Source organism: Martes martes (genome assembly GCF_963455335.1).
Source record: "Martes martes genome assembly, chromosome: 2".
In the NCBI taxonomy this organism is placed as follows: Eukaryota; Metazoa; Chordata; class Mammalia; order Carnivora; family Mustelidae; genus Martes; species Martes martes.
The window spans coordinates 103,216,029-103,241,388 of NC_137889.1; the positions used below are offsets into that span (position 1 = coordinate 103,216,029).

General features: G+C 36.1%; 1 protein-coding gene across 2 annotated transcripts in view; it reads right to left on the reverse strand.

Moving 5' to 3' along the window:
- Positions 1-875: 875 nt before the first annotated feature.
- The window catches only part of SLC9B2 (solute carrier family 9 member B2), a gene marked incomplete at its 3' end in the record, with an annotated part of 54,753 nt that continues 30,268 nt past the window's right edge, over positions 876-25,360 (reverse strand). The window contains exons 8-12 of one of the 2 annotated variants that reach the window (XM_080797087.1): positions 23,276-23,382; positions 18,531-18,680; positions 7,802-7,910; positions 4,811-4,947; positions 876-1,392 (exon numbers count right to left, since the gene is read on the reverse strand). In XM_080797087.1, the coding sequence (XP_080653213.1) occupies positions 1,171-1,392; positions 4,811-4,947; positions 7,802-7,910; positions 18,531-18,680; positions 23,276-23,382 (725 nt within the window). The remainder of the gene's footprint in view (positions 1,393-4,810; positions 4,948-7,801; positions 7,911-18,530; positions 18,681-23,275; positions 23,383-25,360) is intronic. The other variant, XM_080797088.1, reaches the window with a different exon arrangement.

Sequence of the window (25,360 nt, forward strand, 5' to 3'; positions counted from 1 at the left end):
GGGTCTCTGAGGAAACCCATGAACCTACTAATCATGACAGCATCAACCAGTCAGCCAGTTTCACGAAAGGGAAATAAATTTCTATTTTAAGTACTATATTTTTTGTTTCCACATTATAGCAGTTACCTTACTCTAAATAATATTACGTTCATGAGGTTGGTATAAATCTGACAATTAGTTATCTCTCACCTACAGCAAAGGAAGAGCCTGAAGATGTGGGTCACAAGAAACAAATAAGAAAGGGCTGAACCAGGGCACTCCTTAGGGGAAGGCAAACTCAGAAGCGCTGCTAAAATGGGAGACTCTGTGTTGTCAGGAGAAAGGATAAGGTCTTTTGACATCTAGATAAGTGCAAGAGGAAGAGCCAATGAAGACACTTGGCACACTTGAAAATTTTGGTGGGACCAATCAGTTATAATAATTCACAGAAGGGTAACAAGAGAGGTCGAAATGGAGAAGAGGCAGATTGGCACAGAAAGTGGAAGTAGAAACTGATGAAGGGTTGCATTATGGTATTTAAAAATAAAAAAGTATAGAGGAGTCCAAAACATTTCAAGGGTTGAGTGGTCAGGTGACCATGAATCATGAAATTATGACAGTAACAGTAAGTTAGATCAAGCTGTTGGTTAGTAGAACAGGATACTGGACTTGTTCTTTTCCATGTTAATTTTAAATTGTGGTAGTGGGGAGCCTGGGTGGCTCAGTCTTTAAGCATGTGCCTTTGGCTCAGGTCATGACCCCAGGGTCCTAGGATCAAGCCCAGCATCTGGCTTCCTGCTCAGTGGGGAGCCTGCTTCTCCCTCTCCCACTCCCCTGCTTGTGTTCTCTCTCTTGCTGTGTCTCTGTCAAATAAATAGGTAAAATCTTAAAAAAATAAATTGTGGTAGTACATTTTACTAAACAATTTAAGATACACAATGAAGAGGTATTTGAAAAAAAAAAAGAGGTCAAGAAATTAGGTTGGAGATGTAGAATATTACCACCGACATGAAAAGGATGGCTAAAAATGCTCTTTAAAGAAATAGACACACTTTTGGTTCTATTACATTTAAAGCTTAAACATTACATATCTCAATATACATCTAGATAACATAGACTTGGCTAGTTGGTAAAAGAAGTTTCTGGCAGCAGCTTTCTAATCATTACACTCAGCCTTGTCTCTTTTCACCTCTAAACTTGTATAGAGGTCTCTTCCTGAACTTCTTCACCTTTATTTTGATGTTCAGCTTTCTGGAGAAGCCTGGGACCCAGCAAACCAATGAGTAGACTTCCAATTGGGGCTGTGATGAGGATGGACAAAAATGCCACTGTCAACACATCCATTCCATATTCTTCTAACTGTTTCTCTCCATGTGATCTTGCTGTGTCCAAAGCCACAGATCCTATGGCAGCCTATAAAAGTTTAAAGGTAACAATGGAAACATAAGACAAGTGCATAGAGAAAAGGTGAATTATTTTGTCACTTGCAAAAACAAATTACTGTTCTTTTGCTTGGCTAAGAAAGTTCTATTAGTCTTCTTTCAAAGTATACTGCAGTGAGTTTTGGTTGTTTGAAAAGTCTCCCTGCTTGGGGAAAGAATAATGATTTATATGTACCTATTTGCATAAGGTAGGGCTACAAAAATATCAGGCAAATATATGTCAAAACACAAGGCAAAGTCAGACTCACAATATTAATTAACTAGAACATGATACCATGTATACTAAATTCCCCCTGAATAAAGATGAGAGTTACTGGTCATCTCATTCTTTTATCTTTAGTAATTTCAAAGTAAGAAAAAAAAAAGATGAAAAAGTGCAGTGATACTGGAAGATGGTGAAGTTTTAAATGAAAAAAAAAAAAAAAAAAACCAACCCATAAGAATAGGTACTGCTTTTAGAGGCTAACTAATTAAACATCATGAAACTTGAAAATAAGAAGCTCCCTTCAAAACTTGAAGTTAATCTTATTAGGCATTTAGTTAATTTTGCCTCAGGAGTTGGTAAAATATTTTATTTAAGATTTATTCTTTTGGAAAGTTTCATGAAAATTTTTATTCTCTTTTACAGGCAAAATGCAACATTGATGTACATGGGAAAATAACATATATGCATATATATATATGTATATATATATATATATTTTTACGATTTTATTTATTTATTTGACAGAGAGAGAGACAGCAAGAGCAGGCACACAGGCAGGGGGAGTGAGAGAGGGAAAGCAGGCTTCCTGCCCAGTAGCGAGCTGGATGTGGGTCTCTATTTCAGGACCCTGGGATCATGAACTGAGCCAAAGGCAGATGCTTAAAGACTGAGCCACCCAGGTGCCCTGGAAATAATATATTAAATAATCTGGTTACTCTCTTGTTCCACAGAACACAACAACATTAGCCTCTAGGACAATGAAACAGAAGAGAAAATATCAGTATGCATGAAACACATGGCAGAGACTACTAATTGCCCTCAAATATCTGAATATACTCTTCTATTATAGAACTCTTGAGTTTCAGCTGGTCATATTACTGTACAGATAGTTTTTCAGTCTTCTTTATAACTAGATGAACATACATTATTCAACATGTTCTTGATAATGTTTCCTTATTTTATATTGGCTTTGGTAGCAGGAGAGTGCCATCTTTCAAATTTTAATGTTTAGGAACTCATCCCTCATACCAAAGTTACTAGAGTGATTATTTTGATATTTACCCACTAAAGTTACCAGAGGTAGCGAGGAAGCTGAAGATAGTTTAAGGGAGAAACTATTCCACTTATTGTACTACTAACCTCACAGTATTCATTTTTTTTTTTTTTGGCTTTTTAAAAATTAACATACAACGTATTATTAGCCCCAGGGGTACAGGTTTCTGAATCGTCAGGTTTACACACTTCCCAGCACTCACCATAGCACATACCCTCCCCAAGGTCCATAACCCAATCACCCTCTCCCTTACCCCCAGGCAACCCTCAGTTTGTTTTGTGAGATTAAGAGTCTCTTATAGTTTGACTCCCTTCTGATGCCATCTTGTTTCATTTTTTCCTTCCCTACCCCCCAAACCCCTGCTTTGCCTCTCAGATTCCCCATATCAGGGAGATCATATGATAGTTGTCTTTCTCTGATTGACTTATTTCGCTCAGCATAGTACCCTCTAGTTCCATCCACTGTCATTGCAAATGGCAAGATATCATTTCCTTTGATGGCTGCATAGTATTCCATTGTATATATGTATACCACATCTTCTTTATCCATTCATAAAGAAGGTTCTTGATGGACATGTAGGTTCTTTCCATAGTTTGGCTATTGACCTCACAGTATTCTTATCCATTATGTCTCAGACTTCTTTGAAAGTCTGATGGAAATAAAACTTCTCTGGAATAATGCCAAAGCCCACAGCCACACAAAATCTGGCTTATAATTATAGCGCATACATAGCCCCCAAAGCTTCCTAAATTTAGAACATCTCATTTTGGGGATGCCTGGGTGACTTAGTTAAGAATCTGACTCTTCAATCGGAGAAAGACAACTATCATATGATCTCCCTGATATAAAGAAGTGGAGATGCAACATAGGGGGTTTGGGGGGTAGAAAAAGAATAAATGAAACAAGATGGGATCGGGAGGGAGACAAACCATAAGAAACTCTTAATCTCACAAAACAAACTGAGGGTTGCTGGTGGGGGGAGTCGGGAGAGGGTGGTGGGGTTTGGACATTGGGGAGGATATGTGCTATGGTGAGTGCTGTGAAGTGTGTAAACCTGGCAATTCACAGACCTATACCCCTGGGGGCAAAAATACATTATATGTTTATAAAAAAATAAAAAATTTAAAAATTAAAAAAAAAAAAAGAATCTGACTCTTGATTTGGCTCAGGACATGATCTCAGGGTCATGAGATTGAGCCCCAAGTAAGATTTTTTCCCTTGGCCCCTGCCCCACTTGGGTGCATGCTCTCTCTCTCAAATAAATAAATCTAAAACAAAAAAAGAGGACATCTGATTTTCATTTCATAAAACAAACATTTCTGTGTTTAAACAATTGCAAAATAATCAGAGAAGAGACAGTTCAATATTGTTTGCTATAATTACTTTGAAAATAAAGAACATAATCAGAAATATATTATGTTTGCAACAAATAATCTATACAGTTCTAATTTAATTAGTAATTAAATTCTACCAAATACATGGTTAATACTTTCAAGCACCTATCTCTTCATGCCTTATTCATTACAGTGCACAATTTTTGGGTCATGTAATTGATATATTTTACAGAAGTTTTAGCGAGTTTGAAAAATTTACTACCAACCAATCTAGAAAATCAATAAAGCATTTTCTCAGTTGCTTTTCAATAAATTTTCTCCTTTATATATAAAGACTGTGGTCAAGCATAACTGATCATCAATTATATTGACATTGAGGTATTTCCAAATACTAAGATGCACCATGCTATTTCTTTTTCACTCTCTTCTTGGAAGATATTGAGATGAAAAGGTTTAACAACTATCTTTCTGGGTGATTTAGAGGGCTTTGACTGATAAAAATTCAAACTCTTTCTTCTCATGACTACTGCTTTCTAGTTAGTGTGGGAATTTATTGGATTTTTAGTTGATTAAAATAAAGCTGGTGATCTAGATAAATTTAAATGAGCCATCATATTTAGGAAATCAGTATATGTAAAATAAAACTTTTAAAGAATAGATTAGTATAAACCCTTTTCACAAATCAAATTTAGATTACATCTTTTCCACCAAATTTGAATAAGCCTCCTTATTTAAAACTTCAGGGTATCATATAGAAATAGGAGTTAAAATGCTACATCATCCAATCCATCATTACCTGGACTGTGGCCTTAGGAAGCCACGCAAAAGAAATAAATATCTTTTCCTTGATGTTAAAACCAGCAAAACACACCATCAGAAATGTAGTCAAAATTCTTATCAACACTGCAATGCCCAGGATGGCAACACAAAGGCCTGTAAGAAATATTTAATTTTTAGACATAATAAAGTATTGGGGGAGAAACTATATCTCATGGTTATTGATTCAAAATACTATCAACTATAATTATCTAAATATATTAAAAATTAAGAAGACAAAAAATGGTTAGGCATAATTTATCAAAACATCAATAACAAGGATCAAATCATTTATTTAAAAGAAGGTATTTTTCCTAGATTAAGCCAGAAATTAATTGAACATATTTGATATATGTTACAGAGGAGATACGAATGTTATTTCTCTCATGCTTTATCATACAAACCAAACTTTCTTCCATGTGTTTATTCAACATCAACTTATTAAATGATAACTGTACATGACAGGATTTGGACTAGGTATTGGGTATACAAAAATGTATAATGTACAGACTTTGTTTGCCTCTATGAACTTCAAAGTCAGAGGAAAACAGAAACATAATGAATTAATGTACTATAAGGTACATACAGTATAAACATACTGGTAAGAGGTCATAGAAAAGAAAAAGTTAATATTTTCATTAAAATGGTTGAGAATTGTTTATGTAGTATAAACCAGAGGTGGTATTAAAGATATTTATTAGCCAAGATGAAAGCAATCAGTCAATCAGAACAGAACTGGCAGAGCACTGACCAATCAGAATAGACACTGGCTGTCTACACCTGTTTTACCATATTGGTGTATACACTGACTACCCATTAGCCCAGGTACACATGTACAGCTACTTCATTCCATCCTTTAGAATCCTTTAGGATTCTAAAGATAAGTTCATCTTGATTTGCACGCTGGGGATTGTGACTAGGCTACTGAACCTGAGAAAGGCACAGCTAAGGTGACTGCTAATATGGTGATTTTCTAAAAAGTAGCATTTGTTAAGTGTTTACTCTGTACCAGTTTCTGTATCAAAATTTAAATGCATTCAGCACCTAACTCTTACAATCTGTGGGGTAATCTTTCTTACTTTACAATTGAAAAAAATGAAGTTTAGGAAGAATAAATGACTTTCTCAAGTTCAAAAGGCTAGTAAAACAGATAATAAAACCAGATAGACATCGCCAGAGGACTTATTGTGAATCTGCAATATGGCTTCTTTATAGAAAGGTGTTGCGGCTTTTTATTGAGGGATATTGCTCAATCCCTCAATGGTTTTCAAAAGTTGGTAGGTTTTCAAAAGCACTTATTGCCTGAAGTACAAAAAACAAAAGAGATTATACCATTGCCAGGAGGGAGCATTGAAGGTTTGGGGAGAAGAGGATTTAGAAATTTTGAACGTACTGAGTTTGAAGTTTTGTGAGATTTACAAGTAGTGGTGTCCAATCAGCAATTAGGTATGCTGATTTAGAGATAAAAATTTTGGAATTATGTGGTTTATAATCAAAGCTACTGAATGTAGATAAGCTCAGAAAAATGACATAGAGAAGCTTAGAAACCTTTGGAACAACCCTGATGAAGAGCGGCCATTTAAGCTACATGTAGTGTAAGTGAGGATTCAGAGTGTAGTGAAAAATATGAAGTTTCAGAATTCAATGTAAAACATGCTTTAAAGAGATCAATAGCATCAAATGCTGCTGAATTATCAAGTAAAAAAAAAAGACTGATAAGTATTCAGTGTACTTAGCAATATAACCTTGGTGAGAGCAGGGTCGGTTGTATGATGGGCAGAAGCTGGGCTGAAATGTATTGAAGAAGAGAGTGAGAGTTGAAATGGAAAAGGGAAATATAATTACTTCTTCAGAAAAGTTCGAAAAGAGGAGTAAAAACAAAGTGTGGTGGGTGAAGGGGCAAGTTGAGTGGAAAAGGGAGTTTATATATATATATGTGTGTGTGTGTGTATATATATATGTATATATATATATATAAAATAAATAAATTGTGGTAAAATATGCATAACAAAGTTTACCATCTTAATCATTTTTTTTTGAGCAACCCAGGCGCCCTCCATCTTAATCATTATTAAGTGTGCAGTTCAGTAGCATTAAGTTGAACATTCACATTTTTGTGTAACTAATCTCCAGCATTTTTTCATCTTGCAAAACTGATTAAACATTAAACATCAATGTTAAACAACACTTCATTTCCCCCTCCCCCAAGTCCCTGGCCACTACCATTCTACTTTTTGTTTCTATGATTTGACTACCTGGATACCTCATATAGGTGGAATCACACAGTATTTGTCTTTTGGTGACAAATGTCCTCCAGGTTCATCCACGTTGTAGCATGTATTGGAATGGAAAGACATTATTTTAAGACAGGAGAGATTAGAATTTATTTAAATTCTGAAGAGGAGAAAACTGTGACATGAGAATAGGGGAAGAATCTATGTATGAGGTCCTGAAGGAGGTAGTGGGAGATGGGATTCCCAGTAAAGATAGAAGAATATGGAATGAGTGGAATGGAGGAAATAATGAGTATATGTGCACAAATAAATTTTTAAGTGCGGTGTTATGAAATCAAAAGTTTTAATATGATGGCTTTAGAATGTATGAATAAATAAATGAATGAATGAATGAACAAACATTTTTGTTCCATGGATATATATTATAGAACTGATGAATAATTCTGGCCCTTGATCAGAACAAGTCTAATTGAACATTTTTGTCCTTGGAAAAAAAATTTTAAGACCTGAATCTTCTGGATAGTAGTTAGTAGTGTTACTTTTCTTTACAAGTAATAACATTAAAGGTATAAAATTTATGCCTGAGATTGACAAAAATTATTTTCTGGCCAACTGCTCTAAGAGACTTAGATTATTATTAACTTTTTATACAATTGTGATAATAACTGTACCTACTGAAGGTATTCCACTGAATATAAAAGTTGATTTTAGCAAATGTACTACTTTGAAATTCTTACCTACAGTTTCTGGTCTGAGAGATGCAATAGATACTTCTGCTCCAATCAGTCCGAAGAGAAGGGGCTGAAAAATGTACCAGGCACCTGCAATAATTTTTTCAACCTCTGCCTAAAAGAAAGACACACACACACACACCCCATGGATTTTTATTATATGAAGTTACAGGTTCTAAGAATTTTACTAATTTGAAATTTGAGTCAATTTGACCTGAGATAGGCTTTATTTCTCTGACATTTATAAATAAGAGAACAGAAAATTACATAAAGATCGTTCTAACACAGTTATTACATGAGGTGCTTTAGAGTTGGTTTACAAATTATGCTAATTATAAGAATCTAATAAATTAATCTTATAAGGACTTCTACTTCTGAATATATGATATGTGTGTGTATATATGTAATACTTAGTATTATTTTATAGTTTAAAATTTTAATTTTCATTCAGCAATATAATTCAGAGATCTTAAAATAGCAGTAAATATATCTAGATGCACATCTAATTTTTGCTATATAGTTATCTGTGGTATGGAATTATCAGTATATTCAATCATTTCTTTATTGACGGGCCTTTATGTTGTTTCTAATTTTATCTTTATAAAAAACAGTTTAAGGTTATCCCAAATCATGCACAAAAATATAATTCACGTATAGTAAAGTGCTGTGGTTATTAATTTATTACCCCTTGGCTCCAAATCCACATTTCATTGTTGCTCCGGAGAACATGAAGTTGAGGCCTTTAAATATTTCTCCTTTGCTACGTGGCATCACTAAATTTTGTCAGTAGAGGGTGCTGAAGAGATATTACAAGGAAGAAGCTCTTCCTGATTTCCTGGGCTCCTCTCTGCAGGATCCTATAGCACACTTGGGTTTCTTTAGTATACAGATGGTTTCCACAGTGCTGGGCTCCAGCAGTGCATGGCAGCTAGTAGCACCCAGTGGCCAGCAGCTGCCCTAAGCTTAGCCTAAGGGAGTTTCATAGCCAAATCCCTTAGGCAAAATACCTCCCCATGCACACTAGAGGGTGAATTTCCTGCAAATCTGGAATATAGATTTCCAGCAAATTGTCCAGACAGGACACCATGGGTGTCTTCTCTACCATCCAGTGAACAAAGGCTTTCTTTCTTTCTTTCTTTTTTTTTTTAAGATTTTATTTATTTATTTGACAGAGATCACAAGTAGGCAGAGAGGCAGGCAGAGAGAGAGGGGGAAGCGGGCTCCCCGCTGAGCAGAGAGCCTGACGTGGGGCTCAATCCCAGGACCCTGAGATCATGACCTGAGCCAAAGGCAGAGGCTAAACCCACGAGCCACCCAGGCGCCCCAGAACAAAGGCTTTCTACCAAGATCTGGATTCTGAGGCCTGGGGAGTAGGTGGGGCGGAGTGGGGTGGTGTAAGTGGATGGCTCAATCTCAGCCTTAGCTGTTTATAGCTGCTATTCCTATATTTGCCAGGGGTCTTTTACCTCTCAGAAGCCAATCCCTTTTTAACTGATCCCCTGGTTTGGTCAATTATAAACTTATATTTTATAATTATAAACTTATATTTTAAACTATGTGATTTCCCTTTCCTGATAAGGTCTTAACTGATATAAGTATTAACTTTATACCACATTTTGCAAAAACCCTAAAAAAAGAGGGATACAATTGACTATAGCAAAGCTAAAATGTTGTGTGGCAAAACAAACCATAAGCACATAAAGAACAAGATGACAAACCAGGAGAAAATATCTGCACTGTGTGTAACAGAATAAGGAGCAATATCCAACCAATAAGAAAAAGACATAGAACCTAATAGAAAAATGGGAAATGCATACATACAAGTAATTCACAGCTGAAAGCAACACAAATGGCCAAAAAACAGAAGATGCTAAAATTCAGTAATCAGTGAAATGCAATTAAAATGATATGACACATTTGGGGGGGCACTATATTAGAAAAAATACTAAAAAGTTTTTTATAATGTCAAGTATCTGTGATGTAAGGAAACTCTCACTACTTGGTAGAACAAACTGGTAGTGCTTTTTTTGGAGGGCAATTTAGCAGTGCCCATTACAGTCTCTAAAAATTTATACTGAAGAGATTTTTTCAATCAACTAATAAGAATCTATATTTTTGGACAGGACTTTTGCCCTTAAAATTACACATCTTTGATGATCTGGTTTTCCATACCCATTTTCAACAGTTTAACAAAGGAGGATTATATTGTGTCTCTATTTTCTTTATTTTTAAAAATTAATTCTGATATGTTTATTAGGGTGAAGATTCTGTTTCTTCTTGGCTTAAAAATGTTGAAAGGCAGGGCACCTGGGTGGCTCAGTGGGTTAAGCCTCTGCCTTCAGCTCAGGTCATGATCTCAGGGTCCTGGGATCGAGCCCCGCATCAGGCTCTCTGCTCGGCAGGGAGCCTGCTTCCCCCTCTCTCTCTGCCTGCCTCTCTGCCTGCTTGTGATCTCTCTCTGTGTCAGATAAATAAATAAAAAAAAATCTTTAAAAAAAAATGTTGAAAGGCAGAGTGTAAATGAGAGGGACTTGGTTGATTTACTTATACAGTTCTATTCCTATATCATGCAAAGAGTTAGGTTTTCATATCATAAGGAATCAGAAAATGACTTAGCTTCAAATTCTGCCACCAGCTAAATTGCAAGACACTTATCACTTCATTCTCATCTTTAAAATGAGAGTTTTCTATAAGATAACATCCAAGATCCTTTATCATTTAGTGACAATGACTAGTTCTACCAAAACTGAGGTCCAGTTACCACATTTCCATCTTTAATTTAGTTTTTAGAGTATACCATAGCTAAAGCTCAGACTTCAGTTGGTATCCATGTTAATGAAGAACAAATATTGACTCTATTAATCTTAGGCTACTTAGCCTTTTGTTGCCATGACTAGTTATTTAAGGGAAGGCCTCAAAAATACTCAGAACTCATATATACACATACTCAGAACTCCAATGAAAGAAGATGGCCTAAAAAGTTTTCCCTATCAAACTGTCTTTATTTCTAAACTGTAGGCAAAGGCCACCATTTGTTTTATTATTGTAATACTTTAGACTATTTGAATATCAGACATGTGCGTATATACTCTAAAACTTAAAAATGGGAGATGAGTAAAAATGTATCTTCTTAATGCTTTTTCATAACTTCAAAACTAAAATGTATGTGCTTATAAAGAAAATGGAGTCATGGAGTCATCAAATAGGCTAAGTGTAAAAGAGAACAGGGTAATGAAGACTATGTTGTCCACACTTAAGGTTACGTTAGAGCCAGGAGGGGCAAGATGGTGGAGAAGGAGGAGACCCTGATTCAACTGGTCCCCTAAAGTGAGTTAAATATCTACCAGAACACTCTGAACACTCATGAAATCAGCCTGAGATGTAAGGCTACTTTACACATCCCTTTGCACTAGTAGTAAGAATCTTTAAGAACATAAATCACTTTCAAGGATAGACAAAAGGAGAAAATTAGCAGAAACGGAGGTTTTATCATGACTTCGATATCTATTTAAGCTGATACTTCCCTTCTCAGACAGAAGAACATTTCAAGATTCAGGAGATTCAAAATATGTCAGAAAAACCATCCCACAACTACAAAAGTTCATCAGAAGCAGCACTGTATTTGAAAATAGATGGGGGGGGGCATGAGAGAGACTTTCAAAAAATGAGTGTATTTGAGGTAAATATTAAAAAAAAAAGTACCTAGTTCTTTTATTGGGTTGTGAGATTACACTGACCTTCATAATCGGCTGGGCTTCAGGCAATCCTGGCAAAACTATAACAATTACAGAGGAACAGACACTGTGTTCTGTTCTGTTGGCTTATAACAATCTTTTCTTTATTATCCATATTATAGTTTTCGAAAGAGTAATGTGACTAGAACTCATCAAAGTTTCCCTTTCCCTGCTTTGTCTCTATATGCCCACAGCTGAGACATACTTACCATAGTCATTAGCTTCCACCTTGATTTCCCTGTTGCTAAAACTACTCTTTTATGCTCTATCCCAAATGCTATGGCTCCTTTTCATTATTTATTTTTTTATCCTATCATTTGTGAATTCAGAGACTTAATTTTAAATTGCAAAGCACAGCAATGTGTTTTTAATACACTTGGTATGTGTTTTCAAATAGATGTCAAAATACAAAAATGTGCCCTGCACAAGAATGCTACAGTTGTATTACAGAGTAGTACACTCTGCAGTCAGGTAAACCTGACTTGAATCTCAGTGCCACTTTCTAATTTTGTGATCTTGAACATGTTGTTTTTTTATGTCTTTCTGATTTATAGTATCTATAAAATGGTAATGGAAATACTTTTAAATTTTTTTGTGTTTGAAAATAAATGAGAATATCCACTTAGTGCCTAGCATAGAACTATACAGACTGGCAATAAAATTTTATTAAAAAATGGGCAGAAGACATGAACAGACATTTTTCCTAAGAAGACATACAGATGGCTAAGAGACATATGAAAAGATGCTCAATGTCACTGATCATCAGGAGAATACAAATAAAAAAAGCAAGATATCATCTCACACCTGTCAGAATGGCTAAAATTAACAATACATGAAACAACAGGTGTTGGCAAGGATGTGGAGAAAGGGGAACCCTCTTATGCTGTTGGTGGGAATGCAAACTGGTACAACTACTCTGGAGAACAGTATGGACATTCCTCAAAAAGTTAAAAATAGAACTACCCTATGACCCAGCAATTGCACTACTGGGTGTTTACCCAAACGGTACAAAAATATTGATTTGAAGGGATACACGCACCATGATGTTTATAGCAACATTATCAATGATAGCAAATTATAGAAAGAGCCCAAATGTCCATTGACTGATGAATGGGTAAAGAAGAGGTGGAATATATATATAATGGAATATTACAAAGCCATCAAAAAGAATGAAATAAAAAAAAAGAATGAAATCTTGCCATTTTCAATGACATGGATGGAGTTACGGAGTAGTGCTATGCTAAGCTAGATAAGTCAGTCAGAGACAAATACCATATGATTTCACTCATATGTGGACTTTCTCCATTCCTTTGAAGCCCATCCATCTGTGCTATCTTTCTCATGGCCTCAAATACGCTTCTCTAGACAATGCTCCAGGCAGTCCCTAACATCCCTCTCTCCTCTGAAGCAAGACCATTCAGTTATACTTGTCCTAACTTTGTAATCACATCCTTGTAGAGTGAGAGCCTCCCATCTGAGTGTTATTTGCTCACAAGGAAATTATGTCTCTAGTATACCTCTACAGAGATTCACTCAACTGGATTTGAATATATACCTAACTTCAAGCTTTATAACCCTCACATACTTTTCCATATGGCATTATTTTAAGTTTAGTCACTTTGAACAGTTGTTTCCAGGTTGTCCAAAATGATACATCTGCATTTAGTTAGGTCAGCTACATCTAATTTCTTCATTACATAGAACAGCATTTGCTCCTGTCAAGTTCAAATCTACAAAAATGTAACTTGAAATTAAAATTAGTGAATGGTCGGGGTGCCTGGGTGGCTCAGTGGGTTAAGCCTCTGCCTTCGGCTCAGGTCATGATCTCAGGGTCCTGGGATCGAGCCCCGCATCGGGCTCTCTGCTCAGCGGGGAGCCTGCTTCCTCCTCGCTCTCTGTCTCTCTCTCTGCCTACTTGTGGTCTCTGTCTGTCAAATAAATAAATAAAATCTTTAAAAAAAAATTAGTGAATGGCCACCAGCTAATTTCCATTTTACATATGGAGAAATAATCTTAATAATTTTGAAAATCAGTAAGAAAAACCAAAACAATCTTTTAAAAATGGATACAAACTTTTGAACAAATTGGTTAGCAAGCAAAGGAAAAGATGATTAGCTTCTCTCAAAAAAAAATGTAAATCAGATCAATAATGAGATACATTTTTCACATCTCAGGTTAGCAAAATATCTGATTTTTAATAATTTCTTCAGAAAAATAGATCCCTGGGAGATAGGAGGAAGATGGTGGAGGAGTAGGAGACCTTAATTTTGTCTGGTCCCAGGAATTCAGCTCGATAGCTATCAAATCATCCTGAACACCTATGAACTCAACTGGAGATCTAAGAAAAGAATTGCTGCAATTCTACAAATGGAAAATCTACCACTTTCTGCAAGGTAGGAGGTACAAAGAAGTGAATTAGAGATGATATATCAGAAGATAAACCCCAGGGGGAGGGAGCCTCTGTAGGCCAGCTACAGGAAAGTGATATAGCATGGAGTGCAAAATCAGAACTTTTAGAAGTCTCCTGTGGTGAGGGATGTCCTCATGTCCCCACCTGAAGGGCATTCAGGTGGTGAAGTGGGGTGGAATCCTAGGTGGGACAGTGTGGTCTCAGGATCCTGGAGTTACAGAAAGAACCACAACCAAGTGGGATTTATTCCTGGGCTGCAAGGGTAGTATAACATCCGCAAATCAATTAATGTGATACACTACATTAATAAAAGAAAGTATAAGAATCATATGATCTAATCAATAGATCCAGAAAAAGCTTCTGACAAAGTACAGCATTCTTTCTTAACACTCTTCACAGTGTAGGGAATAGAGGGAACAGACCTCAATATCATAAAAGCCATCTACGAAAAGCCCATAGCAAATATCATTCTCATTGGGGGAAAACTGAGAACTTTTCCCCTAAGGTCAGGAACACAATAGGAATGTCCACTATCACCACTGTTGTTCGACATACTAGAAGCTCTAGCCTCAGCAATCAGGCAACAAAAAGAAATAAAAGGCACCTGATTGGCAAAGAAGAAGTCAAACTCTCACTCTTTACAGATGACATGATATGCTATGTGGAGAACTCAAAAGATTCCATCCCCAAATTGCTAGAACTCATATAGGAATTCAGCAAAGTGGCCAGATATAAAAATGAACACATAGAAATCTGTTGCATTTCTATACACTAATAACAAGACAGAAGAAAGATAAATTAAGGAGTCAATCCCATTTACAACTGCACCAAAAACCATAAGATACCTAGGAATAAACCTAACCAAAAAGTCAAAGGATCTGTACTCTGAACACCGCAGACCATTTATGAAAGAAATTGAGGAAGACACAAAGAAATGGAAAAACGTTCCATGTTCATGGATTGGAAGAACAAATATTGTTAAAATGTCTGTGTTACCTAGACTAGTCTATACATTCAATGCAATCCCTATCAAAATACCATCAGCTTTTTTCATAGAGCTGGAACAAATAATCCTAAAATTTGTAAGGGACCAGAAAAGACCAAATGAATGTTGAAAAAGAAAACTAAAGCTGGTGGCATCACAATTCTGGACTTCAAGCTCTATTACAAAGCTGTAGTTATCAAAACAGTATGGTACTGGCACAAAAACAGACACATAGATCAATGGAACAGAATAGAGAACCCAGAAATAGACCCTCAACTGTGTGGTCAACTAATCTTCAACAAAGCAGGAAAGAATATCCAATGGAAAAAAGACAGTCTCTTCAAAAGATGGTGTTGGGAAAACTGGACAGCCACATGCAGAAGAATGAAAGTGGACTATTTTCTTACACCATATACAAAAATAGACTCAAAATGGATGAAGGACCTAAATGTGAGACAGGAATCCATCAAAATTCTAGAGGAGAACAGACAGCAACTTCTGTGACCTCAGTCATTGAAACTTCTTGCTAGACATGTCTCCAGAGGCTAGGGAAACAAAGGCAATGAACTATTGGGACTTCATCAAGTTGAAAAGCTTCTGCATAGCAAAGGAAATAGTTGACAAAACTGAAAGGCAACCGACAGAATGGGAAAAGATATTTGCAAATGGCATATCAGATAAAGGGTTAGTATCCAAAATCTATAAAGAACTTACCAAACTCACCACCCAAAGAACAAATAATCCAATCAAGAAATGGGCAAAAGACATGAAGAGACATTTCTCCAAAGAAGACATACTCATGGCCAACAGACAGCTGAAAAAATGCTCCATATCACTCAGCATCAGGGAAATACTAATCAAAACCACAATGAGATGCCACACACAGTGATCAGAATGGCTAAAATTAACAAATCAGGAAAAGACAGATGTCAGTGAGGATGTGGAGAAAGGGGAACCCTCTTACACTGTTGGTGGGAATGCAAGCTGGTCCAGCCACTCTGGAAAATAGTGTGGAAGTTCCTCAAAAAGTTGAAAATAGAGTTACCCTATGATCCAGCAATTGCATTATGGGGTATTTAACACAAAGATACAAATGTAGTGATCCGAAGAGGCACCTGAACCCCAATGTTTATAGCGGCAATGTCCACAATAGCCAAACTAAGGAAAGAGCTCAGATGTCCACCAACAGATGACTGGATAAAAAGATGTGGTATATATATGTATATGTATATATGTGTATATGTATATATACATACATATATAATGGAATATTACACAGCCATCAAAAAGAATGAAATCTTGCCATCTGCAATGACATGGATGGAACTAGAAGGTATTATGCTAAGTGAACTAGGGCAATTAGAGAAAGACAATTAGCATATGACCCTACTCATATGTGGAATTTAAGAAAGAAAACAGAGGATCATAGGGGAAGGGAAGGAAAAATAAAACAAGACAAATCAGAAAGGGAGACAAACCATAAGAGACTCTTAACTATAGGGAACAAACTGAGGGTTGCTGGAGGAGAGGAACTGGGAGAATAGGGTAAGTGGGTGATGGACATTAAGGAGGACATGTGATATAATGTGCACTGAGTATTATATAACACTGATGAGTCACTGAACACTACCTCTGAAACTAATAATACGATAAATGTTAATTAACTGAGTTTAAATGAAAAAATAAATTTAAAGAAAGAAAAACAGATCATAGTCACACACTGTTGGTGAGAATATAAATTGATGCACTCTTTTAAAAGGGTAAACTGATATTATTAAAAGAATCCTCGAGGAGAACATAGGGAGTAACCTCTTTGATATCAGCCACAGCAACTTCTTTCAAGATATGTCTCCAAAGGCGAAGGAAACAAAGGCAAAGATGAACTTCTGGGACTTCATCAAGATAAAAAGCTTCTGCACAGCAAAAGAAACAGTCATCAAAACAAAGAGGCAACCCACGGAATGGGAGAAGATATTTGCAAATGACAGTACAGATAAAAGGTTGATATCCAGGATCTATAAAGAACTCCTCAAACTCAACACACACAAAACAGATAATCATATTAAGAAATGGGCAGAAGATATGAACAGACACTTCTCCAAGGAAGACATACAAATGGCTACCAGACACATGAAAAAATGTTCATCATCACTAGCCATCAGGGAGATTCAAATCAAAACCACATTGAGATACCACCTTACACCAGTTAGAATGGCCAAAATTAGCAAGACAGGAAACAACGTGTGTTGGAGAGGATGTGGAGAAAGGGGAACCTTCTTACACTGTTGGTGGGAATGCAAACTGGTGCAGCCACTTTGGAGAACAGTGTGGAGATTCCTCAGGAAATTAAAAATAGATCTTCCCTATGACCCTGCAATTGCACTGCTGGGTATTTACCCCAAAGATACAGATGTAGTGAAAAGAAGGGCCATCTGTACCCCAATGTTTATAGCAGCAATGGCCACGGTCGCCAAACTGTGGAAAGAACCAAGATGCCCTTCAACGGATGAATGGATAAGGAAGATGTGGTCCATATACACTATGGAGTATTATGCCTCCATCAGAAAGGACGAATACCCAACTTTTGTAGCAACATGGACAGGACTGGAAGAGATTATGCTGAGTGAAATAAGTCAAACAGAGAAAGTCAAGTATCATATGGTTTCACTTATTGGTGGAGCATAACAAATAATATAGAGGACAAGGGTAGATGGAGAGGAGAAGGGAGTTGAGGGAAATTGGAAGGGGAGGTGAACCATGAGAGACTATGGACTCTGAAAAACAACCTGAGGGTTTTGAAGGGGCGGGGTGGGAGGGTGGGGGAACCAGGTGGTGGGTATTAGGGAGGGCACAGATTGCATGGAGCACTGGGTGTGGTGAAAAAACAATGAATACTGTTACGCTGAAAATAAATAAAAAAAATAAAATAAAATTAAATAAAATTAAAAAAAAAATCAAAAAAAAAGTATCAATGTGCATTTTCTTTCATAGAGGAATTGTGTTCCTAGAAATTTATCCTGTAGATAAAGTATATTATATTTTGTTGATTTTCCCCCAATTTCTCATTTCTGAAATTAGGATGTCATATCATAGTTTAAAAACAGCACTGTTTTTCATTTTTGGTGGTATGTAAAATTCTTGGTGGCATGGTAAAATAATGGTGCTTTTTATACCTGAGGATGTCTTAGAGTTTATAAAATATGGCAGAATATTTTACATGGCAGGATATATAAAATATGGTAGGATATTTTATTGAAATAGTTTTTATCTGAGCAGAAAACCAGAAACAATCCAAATATCTGTTAATAGGAGACTGGTTAATTATAATACAGCACACAATATAATACTCTGTAGCCCTTACAAAGAATAAGGAAGGCAGCATGGAAATATGGCCATGATGTATTTTAAGTAAAGATAACAAATTATAGATTTGTATATAAGGGGGAAGAGGACACATGTGTTTACACTTGGGATATATTTACACATGCATAGAAAATAGCTCTTATGATTAAATAATTTATTAACTTGATATGAAGAAAGTATCTGGAAAGAAAAAATTTATCTGATCAGAAATAACTTAAATGAGTAGAAGAACTTAAAATTCACCTTTTTGCTGGCCCATCTCAAGCCTGCAAGGAAGGACATGACCAATGTGCACAGTCCTCCTGATCCAGGGAAACCAAAATACACGCTGCTGAACACAGCTAGCACGGACAGCCCCAAAACAAGGAATGCTCTCTTCCACACAAGTTTGTCCTTGAGGAGAGAAAAGAGGTTGATTAGATCAATTTATTTCATATAGTTGATTTTTTAATGATTGATTTTTCTATATTCAGGACTTAGTGGGAAATAAAAATGTCTGTCCATGCCCATAAATGCACGCCATAACATTTGCTGTCTTTTCCTTAATGAAGATAGAGTTGGCACATGTACAGATGCCGGTTCCTCTTTCAGGAACGCTAGTTACCTTCCTCTGCAGTTATCAAAAATGGAATTTCAGAGGGCTAAATGCAACAGCAGAAAAAAGTGCATGGGCTTTGGAGCCAGACAGACCAGAGTTAGAATTCCAGCCCTTTTACACCCCTAGCGTATGGAGGGCTCCCATTACCTAGCTTCTTCAGGCTTTGTTTCCTCCTCCCTGAAAGCAGTTATGTTACAGGGTTTTTGTGAAGGTTATAGTTGTGATATCTCTATTATTTTTAGACTCTTGACTCTTCATTGTGATGCTCTCCTGGTTTTTCTTTCTAAACCCTTCAAAATCGAGAAGGTTTAAGCGGCTATAGATTGAGAGTAGTTATTTTGTTGTTGTTCAAGGTCTAAGAAATGTGCACCTCTCTTCCTTTACTTTTCTTTCATCAGCCTTTTAAACTTCTCATCACTTTTTTTAAATTTTAAAATTATTTTTAATTTTTTTGAGTGTAGTTGACACACAATGTTACATTAGTTTCAGGTGTACAACACAGTAATTCACTTCTCTCTATGGTGTGCTATGCTTACAAGCATAGCTCTCAGCTGTCACCATACAATGCTATTACAGTATCACTGACTATATTCCCTGTGCCATGCCTCTTATTCCCATGACTTATTCCATTTCTGAAGGCAGGTAACTTCTGCTCCCCTTCACTCTTTTTTCCCATTTCCCCTTCCCCCATCCCTCTGGCAACCATCAGTTTGTTCTTTGTATTTATAGTTCCGATTCTGCTTTTTGTTTATTCATTTGTTTTGCTTTAGATTCCACATATGAGTGAAATCATAGGCTATTTGTATTTCTCAGTCTGATTTATTTCACTTAGCATAATATCCTCTAGAGCCATCCATGTAGTTGCAAATGGCAAGATCTCAACCTTTTTTATGGCTGCTCAACATTCCATTGTATACATACCACACTTTCCTTTTCCATTCATCTGTCAATGGACACTTATGTTGCTCCCATATCTTGGCTATTGTAAATAATGCTGTGGTAAACACAGGGGTGCATAGTCTTTTCAAATTAGTGTTTTCTTTGAGTTAATATCCAGTAGTAGAATTACTGGGTCATCTGGTATTCCTATTTTTAATTTTTTGAGGAATCTCCATAATGTTTTCCAAGGTGGCTGTACCAATTTACATTCCCACCAACAGTGCTCAAGGGTTTCTTTTTCTCTGTAGCCTTGTCAACACTTGTTATTTCTTGTCTTTTTTATTTTAGCCATTCTGACAGGTGTAAGGTAATGTTTCATTGTGGTTTTGATTAGCATTTCCCTGATGATAAGTAATGATGAGCATCTTTTCATGTGTCTGTTGTCCATCTGTATGTCTTCTTTGGGAAAATATCTATTCAGGTACTCTGCCTATTTTTAATTGGATTATTTGTGTTTTTTTGGTGTTGAGCTGTAAAAGTTCTTTTTTTTTTGAATTGTGTAAGTTCTTTATATTTTTTGGATACTAAGCCCTATTGGCTATATCATTTGCAAATATCTTCTCTCATTCAGTAGGTTGTCTTTTAGTTTTGTTGATGGTTTCCTTCATTATGCAAAAGCCTTTTATTTTGATGTTGTTCCAATAGCTTATTTTTGCTTTTGTTTCCCTTGCCTTAGGAAACATATCTAGAAAAATGTTGTCATGGTCAAAGCTTCTTGACCACTTTAGAAGGCAAGCGGGTCTTTAGAAGTACTTGATTTGGAGGCATGCAGGCTCTGGTAGTGAACTACCAGAGTTCATTCCCAGCTCTGATGCTTTCCAGCTATGTGAACTTTTTCAACTTCTTCTTGAATCTCAATTTCCTCATCAGCAAAAAGATCATATTAATAGTACTTGCTTCATGGGTCTTATATGGTTTACAGTAGATTGCATAGATTTATATGCTTCCAATGGATCAATGCTTTCCAAAAAAACAGTCAGTGATGATGGAAATTTCTATATATGCACCATTGGAATGTTCTCTATCTGCTATAGCCACATGTAGCTAGCTAGTGGCTGCCATATTGAATGGAATGGTACTTTACTGTACTTACCTCTCAGTTTATATAGAATAAGCAACAAAAAGTAAGTCATTATTTTTCTCTTTATTTTGTTGTATAATTAGAAAATCCCATGATTTTCTTTGATGCATTCATAAAATCTTTTACAATTTTAGTTGGAATTTTTTGGAGCATAGCAAAAATTCAAATCAGCATACCTTCTGATAATGGAAATATTAATGTTCTTCACGTTCTACTTTAGTTAAATTTCTAATTCCATTCAAAATGCCCTAAAATCTCAAAATAATGCCATTTCTTATAGGAAACAAACAAGATTTTTATACGTTTATCCCAAGAGACTTAGGAGGGTAAAAGAAAACAAAACAAAAAAAACTCTGTAATATTAAGAAGTCATTGTGTATAACAAAGAACTTTGATCTCCTTGGTAAGAAATATTGGATGATGCTATAATGAGATGTGAAGGTTTAGATATTTGATGGTATTAGAAGCTAGGGTATGCTAATACTAAAAAAGGGGGCCCAAAAGTCATTTTATATTTTGATTACTTGAACATTATAATAGTAAAATAAAAAATAAAAACAATAAAAACGGCTTACATATTTGGAAATTGGTGTTATTTATTCTTCAGTGAAATTTAAAGTTTACTGAATATAAATTAGAGGAAAAAATTTTAGGGTTGTATTAAAATCTTATACAGTTAATGCTTAACAACACAGGTTCAAGCTGCAATGGGTCCACTTACATGCAGATTTTTTTTATCAATACAGTACTGTAAGTGTTATTTTCTCTTCCTTACGATTTTCTTTTCTTTTTTTCTTCCAAAGATTTTATTTATTTATTTGACAGAGATCACAAGTAGGCAGAGAGGCAGGTAGAGAGAGAGGGGGAGACAGGCTCTCTGCCGAGCAGAGAGCCGGATGCGGGGCTCAATCCCAGGACCCTGGGATCATGACCTGAGCCGAAGGCAGAGACTTTAACCCACTGAGCCACCCAAGCGCCCCTCTTCCTTATGATTTTCTTTCTTTTTTTTTTTTTCTTTCTTTTTTTTTTAATTTCTTTTCAGCGTAACAGAATTCATTGTTTATGCACCACACCCAGTGCTCCATGCAATACGTGCCCACCATAATACCTACCACCTGGCTCCCCCAACCTCCCACCCTCCGCCCCTTCAAAACCCTCAGGTTGTTTTTCAGAGTCCATAGTCTCTCATGGTTCATCTCCCCTTCCAGTTTCCCTCAACTCCCTTCTCCTCTCCATCTCCCCATGTCCTCCATGTTTGTTATGCTCCACAAATAAGTGAAACCATATGATAATTGACTCTCTCTGCTTGACTTATTTCACTCAGCATAATCTCTTCCAGTCCCGTCCACGTTGCTACAAAAGTTGGATATTCATCCTTTCTAATGGAGGCATAATACTCCACAGCGTATATGGCCCACATCTTCCTTATCCATTCATCCTTTGAAGGCATCTTGGTTCTTTCCACAGTTTGGTGACCGTGGCCATTGCTGTTATGAACATTGGGGTACAGATGGCCCTTCTTTTCACTACATCTGTATCTTTGGGGTAAATACCCAGTAGTGCAATTGCAGGGTCAAAGGGAAGCTCTATTTTTAATTTCTTGAGGAATCTCCACACTGTTCTCCAAAGTGGTTGCACCAACTTGCATTCCCACCAACAATGTAAGAGGGTTCCCCTTTCTCCACATCCTCTCCAACACATGTTGTTTCCTGTCTTGCTAATTTTGGCCATTCTAACTGGTGTAAGGTGGTATCTCAATGTGGTTTTAATTTGAATCTCCCTAATGGTTAGTGATGATGAACATTTTTTCATGTGTCTGATAGCCATTCGTATGTCTTCATTGGAGAAGTGTCTGTTCATATCTTCTGCCCATTTTTTGACATGATTATCTGTTTTGTGTGTGTTGAGTTTGAGAAAAAATGGGCAGAAGATATGAACAGACACTTCTCCAATGAAGCCTTACGATTTTCTTAATAACATTTTCTTTTCTCTAGTTTACTTTATTGTAAGAACACAGTGTATAATACATACAACATGCAAAATATGTGTTAATCAACTGTTTATGTTATCAGAAAGGCTTCTTGTCAACAGTGGGCTATTAGTAGTTAAATTTTGGGGGACTAAAAAATTATACATGGATTTTTTACCATATAGGGGGTCTGTGCCCCTAATCCCTACATTGTTCAAGGGTCAAATGTGTATCTAGCCCTCTTTATAAATCTCATGGATGGCACTGATTTGGCAATAAGCAGTTTTAGAATGGGGAGCCATTTCTAAATTATATTTTTCACATTGGCTTTCAGGGGACTATTTCAGAATGTTTTCCAATGACATTTTAAAGACTACTTTCCCATAGATTATTTATTTTACCTGGTCACTGCTTGGAAAGTACTGAATAAAAAATCCAAGAAGAGATCCAGCTGCCACACCAATTACCACTTCTAAGATTCCTCTAAGAACGTTAAAAACTGTGGAACCTTAAAAACATATAAAAAGAAAAACTTTAGACAGAACTCTAAATCCATAAATACTTAGACTTTAATCATCAACATAAAGCATCTAATTACATAGAAGGAAAATTATATAGATATTTCCTGTTCTCCACATTCTTAAATATATGTGACTTAAAATGTTTAATAAAATGGACCTATATTATATGAAAGCTGTGCATATTATTGAAGATAAATTTCAAGACAGGCAAAAGATATGATTTCTGTACTTTTTTGTTTATCCACTTCAATTAAAATTTACTTAAAGTGCCTAAGAAAATATGAAAGATAAAATTGATAAGTCAGAGCTAATTTGTTTTACTATACAATAGGCAAAGTCTAGGTGAGAAGACATATCTACTTTTCAAATTTCCATTTAAGAGCCTAATTTTTTTTTTTTTACTAATAATATATATTGATTTTAGTAGCTCTGATATGTATAGAATATAGTATCTTAAAAATCTGGCAATTAAAATAAAAAATCTTTTTTAGTTTTATTTATTTATTTATTTGTGATTTCTACACCCAATGTGGGGCTTGAACTCACAACCCCAAGATCAGGAGTCACATGCCCTTCCAAATGAGCCAGCCAGGAGCCCCAAGAATCTTTTCTTACTATAGTGAGTGTAGGGGATTTATTCTTTCACAAAAGTTATTTTTTTTCTTTTAAAAGATTTTCTTTATTTATTTGAGGTAGAGAGAGAGAAAGAGTAGAGTATGAGCAGGGAATAGGGGAAGAAGGGGAGGGAGAAGCAGGCTCTCTGCTGAGCAGGGAACCCAATGGAGGGCTCCATCCAAGGCACCTGAGATCAAGACCTGAGCCAAAGGCAGTTGCTTACCTGTCTGACCACCCAGGCATCCCTCAAAAGTTATTTCTAGAAGACTGAAGACAAATTATTTTTTAAATTGCTTCCAGAAGAGTCTTTTTTTGTTTCATAACCTCTTTAAGTATCATAATATGACTCATTGATAATAATACAATAATACTAAGGGACTTTAAAACCCCAGTTACATCAACGGACAGATCATTGAAGCAGAAAATCAACAAGGAAACAATGGCTTTGAATGCCACACTGCATTAGATGGACTTAAGAGACACATTCAGAACATTTCATTCTAAAGCAGAATGCACAATCTTTTCAAGTGCACATGGGACATTCTCCAGGTCACAAATCAGGCCTCAAAAAGTACAAAAAGACTAAGATAATATCGTGCATATTTTCCGACCACAACACTATGAAACTTGAAGTCAACCACAAGAAAAAATTTGGAAAGACGACAAATACATGGAGGTTATAGAACACTCTACTAGGGGCACCTCGGTGGCTCAGTCATTTAAGGGTTTGACTCTTGATTTCAGCTCAGGTCATGATCTCAGTGTTGTGAAACTGAGTCCTGTACTGGGCTCCACACTCAGGGTGTAGTTTGCTTGAGATTCTTTCTCTCCCTTTGCCCCTTCCCCTGCTCACTTTCTCTGTATATCAATAAATCAAATCTTAGGGGAAAAAAAAGAACATCCTCCTAAGGAATGAATGAGTCAACCAGGAAAATTAAAGAAAAAATAAAAAAAATACATGGAAACAAATGATAATGAAAACATGACACTCCAAAACCTTTGGGATGCAGCAAAAGCAGTCATAAAGGGAAGTAGATAGCAATACAGGCCTACCTAGATAAGCAAGAAAAATCTCAAATATACAACCTAACCTTACAACTAAAGGAGCTAGAAAAAGAACAACAAATGAAGCCTAAAGCCAGAAGAAGGGGAATAATATAGATTAAAGCAGAAATAAATGATATAGAAACAAACAAAAAACCCCAGTAGAACAGATCAATGAAACCAGGAGCTGGTTTTTTGAAAAAATTAATAAAACCGATAAACTCCTAACCATACTTACTGAAAAAAAAAAAAAGGAGAAAAGGCCCAAATCAATAAAACCACAAATGAGAGAAGGGAGATCACAAC